This window comes from Adiantum capillus-veneris, chromosome 9, assembly GCF_014529385.1.
Source record: "Adiantum capillus-veneris isolate H3 chromosome 9, ASM1452938v2, whole genome shotgun sequence".
In the NCBI taxonomy this organism is placed as follows: Eukaryota; Viridiplantae; Streptophyta; class Polypodiopsida; order Polypodiales; family Pteridaceae; genus Adiantum; species Adiantum capillus-veneris.
The window spans coordinates 26,631,689-26,645,959 of NC_140939.1; the positions used below are offsets into that span (position 1 = coordinate 26,631,689).

The 14,271-nt window shown below is 44.8% G+C and overlaps 1 protein-coding gene across 2 annotated transcripts in view; it reads right to left on the bottom strand.

The window, feature by feature from the left end:
* Nucleotides 1-13,048, bottom strand: part of LOC147450260 (uncharacterized) — a 55,792-nt gene extending 42,744 nt beyond the window's left edge. The window contains exons 1-3 of one of the 2 annotated variants that reach the window (XM_086519536.1): nucleotides 12,458-13,048; nucleotides 10,838-12,255; nucleotides 10,592-10,767 (exon numbers count right to left, since the gene is read on the bottom strand). In XM_086519536.1, coding sequence (XP_086375662.1) covers nucleotides 10,592-10,767; nucleotides 10,838-12,155 — 1,494 coding nt within the window. In that variant the 5' untranslated portion in view covers nucleotides 12,156-12,255; nucleotides 12,458-13,048. Of the gene's footprint in view, nucleotides 1-10,591; nucleotides 10,768-10,837; nucleotides 12,296-12,457 lie in introns of both variants that reach the window. The other variant, XM_086519537.1, reaches the window with a different exon arrangement.
* Between the last annotated feature and the right edge of the window lie 1,223 nt (nucleotides 13,049-14,271).

The window sequence follows — 14,271 nt, forward strand, 5'->3', positions numbered from 1 at the left end:
ATGATGACCTAAGGGCTGAATCTGCGACCTTCTAATGGCTGAAAATCTGCTGAATCTGGGGCTGTTTTGGGTGGCCGAAAAACGCAGGTTTTAGGGCTGAAAAACGCTGATCTTGTCTACTTCACTGAAGGCTGAAAACGCTGATCTGGTCTGCTGTTTTCAGGCTGAAAAACGCTGAGTATCTGATGGTAATGAAAACCTTGCAAAGCTGGGCTGAAATCCAAAAACGCTAGCAAGGCTGGGAACCAAAAACACTAGCAAGGCTCGTCTTCTTCTGGCGATGGTATCTGGATGCAAAACGCTAGAGGCTGTGAGGCATGCTTGCGGTGGGAATCTGCTGGAAACAGAAACGCTAGGGCTTGGAGAAAACGCCAAGGCAAGGGAGAGGGAAATCGCCAAGGCAAGGAGTTCTTGATGGTTCTTGTTGAGAAGGTGCCTGTTGAGCGGGGAGCTCCTGCTGCCTCTTCTGCCATTTATTGCTAACTTGGGTTTGCTTATATACAAACTTAGCAAAATTGCCCTACCTACTTTTGTTGGGAAGTCACTTAAAAATAATAAGTGAAAAATGTCAAAAATAGGGAAAATAGGCTAAATGCACTAGAAAAATCCCCTAACTAATTCTAATGGATTCTGATGGGAATACTGATGATCATGTTGTGTGCAACCAGAGGATATGCATCTATACTAAGTGACTGGGCATGCACGGTCTACGAATAGACTCACAAAAAGTGCCAGATCACTTCTAATCTAGACTGACTGGACTGATTGAACCCTGATCATGCTGTAGCTTGTCCACGGACACATAGGGTTGGATGTGTCACATGACAGGGGCGAAGGAGGATTTGGAAACAGTCCTCCCGATGTAGCGTGTCACAAGACGGTCACCACGTGCCAATAGAAAAGAACAGACTGAACAGACTTTTAGCACTTCAATAACAACTAAATTGAAAAGAGAGAGCACACGCGATACGGAGTGGCAGAATTCCACCCGAGAGAGTACTGGCCCCAAACCTTGGCGCCCCTTTCGGTATCTCTTTATATTACTTGAACTCAGTACAATGCCAGTACTCGCGCTTTGCACCTTCTCACCGAAGCGTACCAGAGACTGAGCCCTCTGCACTTTTTTAAAGGCCCTTGGCCTTGAAAAGCAGTTACATAAAAAGCTTGAAACTCAAAAGCAATTGGTCCCAAAAGCTAATGTAAAAAGCTGCCAAGGCAAATTACGAAAGTCCGGCCACGTCAACACCTGTCAAAGCAAATTACGTAAATCTGTACACTGCCATGTTAGCATGTACACGTAAAATGCGGAATTCCGTACAGCTCTGTCACGTCATCTTCTCTCGGTGGATGTATGGGTGTGTGATTGCTTTACTTTAATGCCTTTATGTCACTTGGGCCCCATCGAACGAGATCCCATAAGTTGGCGGAGCTTCTTCCACTTTTTCTTCTTGTGCTGCTTTTGCTTCTTCTAGGGTTTAGGCCCCTCGACCAGGATCTGCACGTCGCCTCCGTTCTTCAATGGCTTGACACGTCAGCAATTTGTGGCATAGCGACTTCTTCTTCTCCAATTTCACTCTCATCACCTTCATGCAAAGTATCCATTTCGCTTCTGGTGATAATTATACACTGAATATACTTGGGTTCTTGGGGTACTTCGGTACTTGAGGTACTTAGGATTCTTGGGTTCTTCGAGTACTTGGGGTTCTTAGGGTTCTTGGGGTTATTTTTTATTCAGTAAATGCATAGGTGAAGCTATCTCTGCAAACTTTTGAATGAAACGCCAATAGTAAAAGCACAAGCCCAAAAAGCTTCGAACTTTATGAAGATTCTTTAGGTTAGGCCAATCGCGGATAGTCTCAATTTTGACCGGGTCCATCTGCACTCTTTCTATTGAGACGATGTGCCCCAAGAAATGTATCTCCAGCAAGAAAAACTCGCTCTTTTTGACATTGATAACCAATCCATGCTTCCACAATGTCTGAAAGACCTCTAGCAGATGATATCTGTGCTCTGCTTCATTCTTGGAGAAAACCATAATGTCTCCAAAGAAAGTGCCCACAAAAGATCGATGCTCTCAAAAAATCCTATCCATCATTCGATTAAATGTTACTGGAGCATTTTAAGTCCAAAAGGCATCACCCAATATTCGTATAAACCAAAAGTTGTCCAAAAAGCTATCTTGTAGACATTCCCCGAAGCAATTTGGATCTGATGATATCCACTATTCAAATCAATTTTGCTGAAGCAAGAGGATTCTTGAAGTTTGTCAAATTATCATCGATCCTTGGGATAGGGAATCGATTCTTGACGGTGATTTATTGAGAGCTCTATAATCAATGCACATTCTCCAAGATCCGTCTTTCTTTAGTACTAGCAAAGCCGGGGAACAAAAAGGTGACATGCTAGGTTGGAAGAGACTCTTCTCTAGAACTTCTTTTACTTGGTTCATTATTTCTTCATTCTGGGCTCGGCTAACTCGATAAGGTGGTCAGTTTGGTGGTGTACTTCCAGGAATCAAATCAATTGTATGGTCCTCAGGATGAGGTGGAGGTAACATATTTGGTAGGCCTTCATTGAAGCAATTAGCCTGTGTGTGCAAAAAATCTTATCGTTCCTTATCCAATTCAAACATATTGGTTCATTGTTCATCATTCAATTCTTTCAAGTAGATCGAGTAAACGAAAAGACTGGATTTCATTGATTTGGAAATGGCCGATACCGATACAATAACGGACTCGCCTTTCAATTGTACATCAGTCACAATTTTCTTGCCCTTCTCATTCGTCAAAGTAGCTTTCTTAGCCCGATAATCAACCACGGTGTTGTTCTTGTGGTACCAAGGGAGTCCTAAGAGGACGTCACACCCTTCCAAAGGCATGATGTAAAAGTACTCGTGCCCTAAATACCCCTAACAATGCAAACGAAGTTTGCCAATGACAATGTAATAGCAACATCCCGTTCAAGTGCCGCTAGAACCGCCTTCGCCTGTGGCTCCATTCTGTCGGACGTAATTCCAAGTCAAACCGCCAATTCAAATGAAATGAAGTTGACCTTGGCTCTTCTGTTAAAGAAGATGAGGGCTTCTTGATCTCGCACTTTGTCCCATGCGCGGCAAAGTTCTGTGCTTTCAGCCATATGATCTGGGTCAATCCCCATACAATCTAGTACCAATCTTGCTTTCACCTTTTCTTTTCTGCCACGTTCTTCAACTGCTCTAGAACTCTCTGGCAAGTCTTCCTGACTGTCCTCGTTGTGCTTTTTTGGGGCACCTTGCAGAGATGTGTCCTTGTTCTTCGCAATCAAAACACGTCCCCTCCTTGAGGTAGTCTGATCTCTATTCCTCAATCATTCGGGGTCGTGCATCCTTCTTTTTTTGAAACTTCCTTCTTCTTCTGTTATCATTTGTCGAATTCTGTCGGGTCCTTGGTGTCGAAACTTGATCAATGGGGTAAGTCAGGTTACCTAAATGCATAGGAATCCTTGCTTAGCATGTCCCATCAACTGTTGTATGGACTTGGACTTTTGCTCGAGGCAATAATCTCGGATCTCTTTGGGAAGTCCACAACAAAATCACTCAATTTGCTACTTGAAAGTAATTTTCTTAACAGAAGACGCAAGTAGAAAAGCATCCCAAAATCGTTCACAATAAGAATCCAAAGTGTCAGCCTTGATCATTCGAAGATGGTTCCAAGCTGTAATCACATCTCGTTTGTACTCCTGAGTCAACCAAGAGAAAATAAAGAGCCGTTTGAATTTTAACCACTTGGTAGGGGCTTCTTTCCTTAAAAGAAGAGTGGACCACCACGTTCGTGTATTTCCTTTTACGAATGATGCTACCCTTCTTATTTTGGAGTGCTCTGAGTAGTGCCCTCCAAAGAATGCTATGTCAAACTGCTGAATAAAGGCTAAAGCCTTGGGAGCATCTCAAAACCCTAAAAAGCATTCAAACTTTACTGTATGTCCACTCTCCTTAAATTCCTTGGTCTTTTTGCCCTTGTCCTCAAGAAATCATATTGGTTGGCTCTATAAAATTTAGTTGATATTCCATAGGCCGAGGTGGCCCGTATTCTTGATCTGTTGATCGATTCAAATTTCCCGTGGTGCCTCCCATTCTCGAAGTGGGAGGAGGAGTCATTTGATTCTTGTCGGAATCCATGTGTGTCGCAGAAAAAGGGATCGGATTTCTTGGTAGAAGAGAAATCGACCGAGCTCTGATACCACTGTAACAAACTTAGACACCCCAAGTCGAGAATCTTGTGCGACACACGAGAGAAATACTCCACACTTAATTCACATTTCAATTGACTCGACACAGTCCAGTGTAATTCCGTGCCCAAAGAGATTGGCCCTAAAGACTGGCATCCCTTTCGGTATTTCTTTTTGTATTAATGCTTGAGCAAAGTACGGTAGCCTGCGGGTCTCCTCTGCTCACCGGCTCGTCAACACTTGTGAGCCAGAGAGAGCCCAAGGGACTTATTTAAAGGCCCTTGGCCATGAGAAAAGCAGTACATGAAAAGCTTCCAAACTCAAAAGCAATTGGCTCCAAAAGCTAGCACCAATCAGCTAGCGCTTTCTACGGAATTCCATAATGCCTGCCACGTCAGCACAGCCAACGCATTTTGCGAAAATCCGTACGGCCAACAACGTCAACATTGCAACACGATTTGCGAGGTCCCGTACAACCAACCGCTAGCCGCTTTGATTAGTTCTAGTGTCCCCAGGGCCCTATCAACAGGTGCCTATAAGTTGGGACACTTATTAGGCATGCCACGTCATCAGTTTGTGACACGCAAAGTATCCATTCCGCTTCTAGTGATGACCATGCACTGAGTACTTGGGTACTTGGGTACTTGGGGTTCTTGGTACTTCTTGCAATCTACGTTTAAGAAGGCTTTTCTCTTACCCAAGCTCAACTCCCTCCAATGGGTGCACCCCTTGGCAGCCTTACGCTCACACCAAGATTGTTTTTTCCCACGTCATGTCGATTGGCTTGCCGCTAAGTGCAAGGTCCGCTCTCAATGAGTGGAAAGAGAAACGAGAGGAGGCTGGACAAGCCCTTCTTTCCTGGGTTACTTGCCACTCTTCAAAAACACCGATTAGGGATCAACACGCCCAAGTGGTATTGGTTTACGTGCGATCACAAACAAGCAAAAGGAAGAAATTTATGTGGTTCTTCATGGCTAAATTGCCCTTAAGACACAGCGATGAAGAAAGAGCACGCCCGATGCTCGATGGACTAAGGGTGGGAGTGGCTAATAAGTCCGGGGTCAGGACACGAAGATTCTTTGAGATAAAATCTAAGAGAGGTTCTTTAGGTTCTTTTCTTGAGTGATGATACCGAACATTGCCAAAGACCTCTGATGCCAATGTAATGTGCAGCGGAAGTGAATGATGGTGAATGCTCATGATGAGTGCTTAGTTCATGCCCAAGGTTCCGTTTATTGATGGGGAGAGAGAGTCCCCTTTACTTCATAAGACTTGTGCAATAGACCAAAACAAGAGAGAGTAACTATGAGGAAAGTACTGTGAGTGATAGAGAGAGAGAGATCGACACCTGATGGGGTCCCGAATCACCCTCCAAGGCCCCCCTCTCTATTGCTAAAGAGGTATTTGCTTTAGATTGCACAAATGGTGGTACCATGGTACTAGATGTTGAGATGCTTGACGATGCTTGCAGAGGATGCATGGTACTGTGAGGCTAAAAGCTGGAAATGCAAATGCTAAGGATGTTGCTTGGAATCTGAGGTACTAATGATGTTGTGCGTTGAGAATTGAAAACGCTGAAGCTATTGACGGCTGAAACTGGTGGGTACTTGATGGTAAAACGCAAGGCTGAATCTGGGGCTGATCTGCTGCTTTGCTGATGCCAAAACGCTGGGAATGCTAATGGAAACTCTGACCATGCTGATGGAAAAACGCTGGTGGACTGAAGGGGAAACGCTAGCAACTGTTGCTCCTTGTGCTGAGGTACCGGTACTTCTTCTCTACCTCATCTCAAGCGCCCATAGGCTGCATATATAGGTGTTTTTCAACTGGGTCGAGCAGTAGATAAATCAGCCCACGATCTCTTAAAATTCCCCGACGTCACTTATGTTAGGATTTGGATCGTGCTAGCTATGGTGGATGAAAGAGAAACATGGTGCAAGTGTGTGTGTGTGTGTGTAAGCAAGCTTATCACTCAAGTGAATTAGGTTCCAAGATAGGATTAGCTTGGACTCATAAACACAATCTTGAGGATTGACTTAGCTTAGCACAAGCTCACCATAGACAAGCATGTAGTGCAAAATGAGTTGTTTATTGATTCAAGAAATGAGCTTTAAGTAGCTCTACAGCCTTGCTCCACAGTATGTGGGATAAATCTACTCTCCTCTCCTTGACTCACACCTTAGGACAAAGCTCACACTTTACAATCCTCCCCTTGAGGTTTGGACTAAAACAAGATACTGAAGATGCATGATCCACACAAGCTAACAAAATCCACACAGGATGGTGATATCCACACAGGAAAGTAAAGTCCACAAAGGATGGTGATATCCACACAGGATGGTAAAATCCACACAAGAAAGATCCACAAAGGATGGTGATGTCCACACAGGATGATAAGCTGGTATCCACACAGGAAAAAGTCCTCCCCTACAAGTCGAGAGTCTGCATCTTCAAAATGGGTCTTCCCAAACGCTACCTTCATCTTCGTCATTTTTGTCTTCTACTATGTGACCTGATCCTCTGTCAGGTCTCTTGCCTTCGTTGCTTCTACTGTTGCTTTCAACTGCTTCATGGTCTGAATTCGTATCCTCCCCTCGAATGAGTACTTCTGTCCCCCTTTTTGAGGTACAATCAAGCTTTATTGAAAAAACGAACACAATGCAAAAATACTGATGTAAAAGACCTAATGATGCGTATGTTAATGCTGCCAATCTTTCTCTGGTCATTCTCCCTTGGTTGATCAATGCCTTTTCTTTTTCCATTGGAGTCACTCAGTTTGCTGGATTTGCAATTTTGGACTCGGTCATGTGCTTTGTAGTCATTACTTATTTGTCTAGGTCCATGAGATCCCGTGCATACGAGAGCCTTTTTGAGGCTAAGCTTGACATGCAAAATTTAAAGGGCGGTCTTACCAAGTGCACAATTACATTGGCAGTGTCTAAACCCCGTTTGCAAGTGGTAGATACAAGAGATGTGGGTTCGAAATACTTAATGACTTTTATTTTTAATCTTAATGAATGAACTTGAAATCTTTGTGAAGCTCCTCTTCACAGAGTGAAGTCACTCTTCACAAGGAATGTCTTCTTGGATTGCTTGGATATCTTTGAGATGCTTCGCAGCCTTCGGTCGGGCTCTTTGATGCCTTTGAGGCTTTGAAAGCTCTTGGAGGTTTGCCTTGGAGCCGGTGCATAGGGTGGGAGCAAGGGCTTAAAAAGCCTTGCCTTGGAGCTTTGAGGCCGACAATCAGCGCGGGACCCGGTGCTTAGGGCCAGTGGGCAAGGCAAGGCAGCGCCGTGGGAAGGGGGGCCCCGTAGGGACGGACCCGAAATCGCCTTAGAAAAGGATTGAGCGCCACAAGGTTGAGGTCCGTTGGCCGGACGGCGAGGGCGCGCAGTCGATCGCAGCTGATTCAAATGCCGCCGGACGGGCACACGCGAAAGGGAGACAGCCGGTCAGTGGCGGACCCGCCAGTAAACTGAAGTGGAGTTCACCGCTAACTTGAAGTCTGCCGGCCTTGCGTCCCCTCGTTGAACCCACGACCTTCAAGGAGACACTAAATGGAGTGCTCGAGCTAAGCCAAAGGGCCCATTGGGCTCCACATGGGTAATAAGCCAAAAATAAAATAGCTTAAGTTCGGTTCTGCAGGGCTTCTCCGACACAAACTCACACACACACCTAAATATAGGCAATCTTGAAGATGGGAGTTTGAGATGCTTCTGAGCTCAGATTGTAGAGCTTGAAAGCTCTATGCGAAGCTTGCAAGGAAGGCTTCAAGATGGGATGATTGAAGCTTGATAAGTGCAAGATCGGAAAGATTAATTGAAGGTACAAACCACTAGAAAATTGACACAAAAGTGGCTTAGGAACGCAAAAAATTGGATGCTAATCTTCTCCCTAATCAAACCTATCTAGCCATGGAGGGTAGTGGCCTCTTGGGTGTGCCAAGGACATGCCCACACATAACTAGATTAAGGCCTAATTAGTGAGATGCAACTAATCATGAAGAATGTTAATGGGCAGTGATAATGAAGTGCAAATCAATCTAATGGAGATGCTAATGATTAACACACACTAATGCATAATGAAAATCCTAGCTAGCACACCAAAGCTCTGATACCAAATGTTAGGATTTGGATCGTGCTAGCTATGGTGGATGAAAGAGAAACATGGTGCAAGTGTGTGAGTGTGTGTAAGCAAGCTAAACACTCAAGTGAATTAGGTTCCAAGATAGGATTAGCTTGGACTCATAAACACAATCTTGAGTATTGACTTAGCTTAGCACAAGCTCACCATAGACAAGCATGTAGTGCAAAATGAGTTGTTGTTTATTGATTCAAGAAATGAGCTTTAAGTAGCTCTACAGCCTTGCTCCACAGTATGTGGGATAAATCCACTCTCCTCCTTGACTCACACCTTAGGACAAAGCTCACACTTTACAACTTATAATTTAAGTGATTTATAAGAGGTGGTTCACATGCCGCTAACAGGTGGTTCATATGCCGGGAGTGCTTATGCTTGATGCTACATGCTCATGCTAGGTGCTAATGGGCTGTGCAATCAGAGGGTATGCAACTACATTAAGTGCCTGGACATGCACATCATATGTACAGGCTCACAAGGGTGGCCAGAAACTTCCTAGGCTGACCTAAACCCTAGAAGAGGGGTTACAGCTTGTCCACATGCACATAGGGTTAGATATGCACGTGACAAAAAAATGCTAGGGAAAATGTTGGGGCTGATTTGTAGCAAAAACGTTAGGCTGATCTGCTCACCGCCCGTGCCCCCCTTGGGGTGCAAGATGACCCTAGGGCCTATGCACACTCACCTCCCCTAGTGCCCCTGCCCTCTCCTATATACCCCAAGAGAGTGGGTCGGGCAGCTGTCCACCAGCTACGATGAAAAGGGGAGGGGGGAGGTAAGCACTAGTGGCCCAGTAGGGCCATGGGAAAAAATATGGCAAGGCTGGGAAAAATATTCTCAACCTGCAGGAGACTGCTGGCCATCGAACAAAGCTGAAACCCGAGGCCAAACATGGCTAGGCATGTCCCGACATGAGAAAACAACCTCGCACTGGCCGGGCACAGCCACAAAACAGTCCCCCACTCCCTAACGCCTGTCCCTGGCAGAAATTGGAACCGTCATGACAAATCCAGAGAGATGTCATAAATCTAACAGGGTGTGGTGATGGGTGAGGCTGGAGCACCGTTGGATGCCTCATACACTCCACTTCGAATTTTGCGTTTCATCGCATTCAGGTTGTAACCACCAAAGCGTTCAGGTTGTAATCACCAAATGTTGCTCTCCTATGGCCATCTGATAACAAGAGCAGCAGGTAAGAATGGATGCCTGTTATTGTATGGAAACCTTGTGGGAGCTCGAGCTACCCAAACCTTCTCTAGCATCCCAAAGGTCGAAATTAGGTCAAAATGGAGTTTCCCCATTCCAAGGGGCTGTTTCAGCCATTCCCCATCACTATCAACAATTGTAAAAGGCAATCAAAGTGACCATTTGAAAGGAAAATGGCAGAAACAGAACCAAAAAAAACAACCGAGACCAAAATGGTTAGCAAATGATGTTCTATTCTAAATGAATTTCAAAGATAATGCACTACAAAACTTACCCCGATACAAACACATGATGCAGACGAAGAGCCTTACGAAATGTGCAAAAGCCACACAAATGCCTTGAAAAGCCACAAGAAGTTGACCCAGAGCACTTTGGGTACATGCACACAAGGTGCAAGCATAGAGACACAAATTCCAAAAAATACGCATGCCCAGCGAAACGAAATGTGTTTTTGTATGAAAAGGGAGGCACAAATTTTTTTGCCTTGATCAGGAAAATTGTTTCAAAATGGTCAAGAAACAGTGTTTCCATTCAAAGACCCCAAATGCTGTTTCTTGTTACTATGATATTGGCAATAATGAGTAAAACTCCACAGCTCACATTCCATAAATCACAAACTCATACAAGCTAAGACAATTAAAATGTGTAAATTGGAAGGCTATCCAACTTCATCCCATACGTCACCAGCTTGTATCAGACAAGCACCTAAAAGTGGAAAAGGGACAAACACAAAGGCTACCCAACTCTTGCCCTACTAAGGCTGAGACATCATGCTACAACAAGAAGTTCACCCTGCAATCAGAAAAGACAAGAAGAAATCCAGGGGAAAGAGTTTGTTTCGAAAAAGCCACGAGGCACATTCAAGCACATGTTTTAGTGCTTATGGGATTAGGTACCATCATGATTCATTTCAGCATTGAGATCAATGCTTGTTGGACAGCATACAAACGATCCAGAAAATAAGACCTTTTCGAAAAAACCGACAACAATTTATGACACAATCCAAAAAAATAAAGCGCAATAAAAAGCCTGTATCCACCTTGACTTCGTGATGAAGCTTTCTCTCCCAAGCATATAAACGTTCCAGTGTTGAGGCATGGCTACCCGCCATACCACATTCCAAAACATCATCACCCTCATCAGAATCTCCCATCACAAAAGAAGGTGTCTTCCTTGACCAATGAGAAGTTACTGAGTTGAATGCCTTCAAAGAATCTGTCGAGCTTATGTTTAATTTCAAAACCAAAAAGCATCACTCGTTTCAAAAATTGTAGGAAAATCTTACCTTTCATGCCGTTTGCTTTTGGTTGGTAATGCATTTGAGTTTCCAACATGCTGGACACATCCCGCCCACAGTGATATGCTCTGACACAAAATTCATCGATGTATTGCATAGCCTCGGCCAGAGTCTTTTCCTTGAGAAGAACAGCTGGACCTGTCGTTTTCTTTGGTGCTCCACTTCCACCAAGGGGCTGCAAAGAAACTGGTTCGTTTGGCAAACTTGGTACATTATCACCAACAGCTTCATCTTGATTGATTCTTGATTCAGAGTTATCGACTGTTTCATCCGAGACAACTCTCTTTTCAACTTCCTCTGGCGGCGTATCCTTCAATAATTCATCCTTCTCAGAGGCGGGTGTTGCATCACTGTCATCAGTAGGTGAGATATCCTTATCATTGGTGGGTTCCGTGTCCCTGGCATCATGAACAAACCCCTCGTCTCTATGATCTGGTTCTTCCAATTCAGGAATCTCTTCTTCAACTTCTTCAACATTTCTGGCTCCTCGTAAGTCTTCTTGCTCAGAGTCGCTCACCCGCCTCTTCCGTCTCTGCTCCTGAAGATGACGAGGGATAGATGGTGGCATGAAGTTTTCAAAGCTGAACCATGTGGTATCAGTAATAAGGGAAGAAGGAGGTGGAGGGCTATATGCAACTAGAGCATCATCAAGGTCATCTCTTGAAGGAGAGTAGTAGGGTGGTGAAAAATCACTACCCCTATCAGGAGATACCATGTGATTGAAAGACTGCGCACGCCGCGGCACCACACTACTATGCAAAGCGTGAGCTCTCAGTGGTATAACAGCCGTCTTGACCAATGGTCTCGCATTGTGAGGCGAGGCAGAGGGGCTGTCGAGGGGTGAGGATGATTGATTGCTGGTAAGCCGTAAAGGAATGGAATGATTGTCACTGGTGGGTAGCCGCATTGGAGAAAGGGGTGGACTGATGGATATTTCAGGGGGCAACTTTGAAGGCACATCTCTGTTCTCTCTTGAGAGAGAGTGGGGAGGGGAGAGTGTGGGCGCATTCAAACCACTCTGGCGAGGTGGGGATAAATCTGCTAAAGAGGGCGAGGAAGGGGGCGGCAATGCAAGGACAGGGGTACTCGAAGGCAGAGATGATGCATCTATATCTGAAAATTCCCCGCCTGCAAAGCATTTAAAAGCAAAACCCACATCTTTGAGGCTATGGACGTATGCTGCATGTGCGACTGCAAATTCCTTTCTGTACTTGATCGCCTCTCTAATGTGAGACCGGCGGACCTTGCAGTTCCTCAACACATCATCTGTTGTCTCTATCACAGGTTTGGAGGTGCTGCAGCCCATAGCCTTGTCTTCATAAGACAAATGCAAAGTACTTTATTGACGCTACACATTGCACTGCAGCCCCATTAATTGCTTGAAACCGCAAGGTTTTGTAGAATCGCTGCATCAAGAAGTATCGTAAAGGTAATGATTGCTGCTGCCTAAAGAACACATTGACACCTTAATCTCACAGCAGACTTCATTCACAAAAACTCTTGCAATATAAAGGGTCAACGAAACTCAGAAAAACTTGCAGATTTACCCAACACAAAATTCTGGACATTTTTCTGTTGAAATGAAAGATTGAGAGTACGATGACTTACACCAGAGGTCTGAAGGATCGGCATCTCCATCAGCTTACAGCAAATTGTTGAGAGCGGAAACATAACATAATTCGAGTGCGTGCGTGTCTGTGTGTGTGTGTGTGTGTGTGTGAGTGAGAGAGAGAGAGAGAGAGAGAGAGAGAGAGGGGGGGAGGGAGAGCTAAAGGACTACAAACTCTACAAAGAAGTTCTGAAGTTGAGTGCGGAGTGTGTGAGTGTTTTGCGACTGTTGATGAAGGGAGAGAAATTAGAATCTGTTGAGCAATGAGAACAAATTCAATGAACAGCAGTTGGGAAGAGACCCACACGGAGGCTAGCAGACTAGCATGTGTACCGAATCTGTTCATGGGATGATGGTATGATGCGCAAAAAGCAATTTTTTCATGGAACGAATGGAATCGATATCAAATCAAAATATTTACAACGCTGTCCAGTGCCGGCAAAAAGAATTCTCTCTCGTGCATTTCAAATTTTCAGCCCCTCTCTCTCTCTCTCTCTCTATACCAGTATCTATGTGTGTGCCCCAGGCTTGGGTTTCATCCCGCCCCCTCCCCCTCTCCCCCCGCCCCCGGGGGATCTCTCTCTCTCCCGCCCCCTCCCCCTCTCCCCCCGCCCCCGGGGGATCTCTCTCTCTCTCTCTCTCTCTCAAGTTTTAACTCGCTTTCTACTCTCTGGATAGCTTAGAAGTACACATTCTCTCTCTAGTTCTCCGCCAAGAAAATTGGCGTTACTTTGCCTGCAAGGCTCAGTAAAAGACGAATCCAAGCACAGAACTCTGAGCTCTGAAAGCTTTCAATGCACTCCCAATACCCACACGTGTGAAACCCATGTCAGCCTCGGTGAAAAATAGTCCATTTGGAAATTGGAAGCCTAGGAAATCAGCTCAAGTTGCCTTTCGTTCGACTTCCCAATTTCCAAACCTTCAATCAAGGTTGTTCCAAAGTTAAAACTTTAAACACACGAAGGAAACCTCCAATCAAGGTTTCTTCAAGATTCCTCTCTCTTTCTTCTCTTTCTTGATGTATCCACGATTCCACATGCTCACCATTCCCCACCTATGAGACCTTGGTCGTCTCTTCTTGTTGCCACACATAAGAGCTTGGTGCTCTAATGTCGTAGTTGTTGAGATGAAGATAGATTCGATCAATCCGAAACCTCTTCACAATAATTGTGAACAACGTTACCGCAGTTGTTAAGATAAAGAAGGGTTTGCATTATCCAATACCTCTTGAAACTAATTATGCAATAAAAATGTGAGAGTAGTATATAGAGGAGAAGGATGGGTGGAGACTAACATGCCAACCTCGTACATGTTACTTTTGGGAAAAGTCGGCTAATATCAGCAAAAAAGCCCATGAATAATACAGTCACGCGATCAAATGGAGTGAATACATGACTAATTTCCAAAGCTTAATATCAAAGGAATGCTTGGAAAGTGGGAAGAGAGCCTTTTGTGCATTCAAGAACATGTGTAATGCATGAGAGATTAAATGTTGGATTCTCACATAATACCTAGTGCAGCCTTGGTAGACACCAAAGTGAATGAGGCTTTTATATAGTGCCAATGTGTTGTAGCTTGGTAAAAATATGAGAGTTCTCCCTTCATATATTAAAGTCGACGGCCTTCGGCCGCCTCTCCCTCTGTTTGCGTGTAGTGACTTTCTCTCTCGTTAAGCGCGCAGGGCTGTAGTGCACACCACCGAAAGTTGGCCGTTGAAAGAGCTTCCGTCACGTGTCCGGTGGAGGGGGCCAGATATTGCCCCTAGCTACAAAACCATCTTCTTCTCCAAAGCAGGGAACTACATCCACCCTTA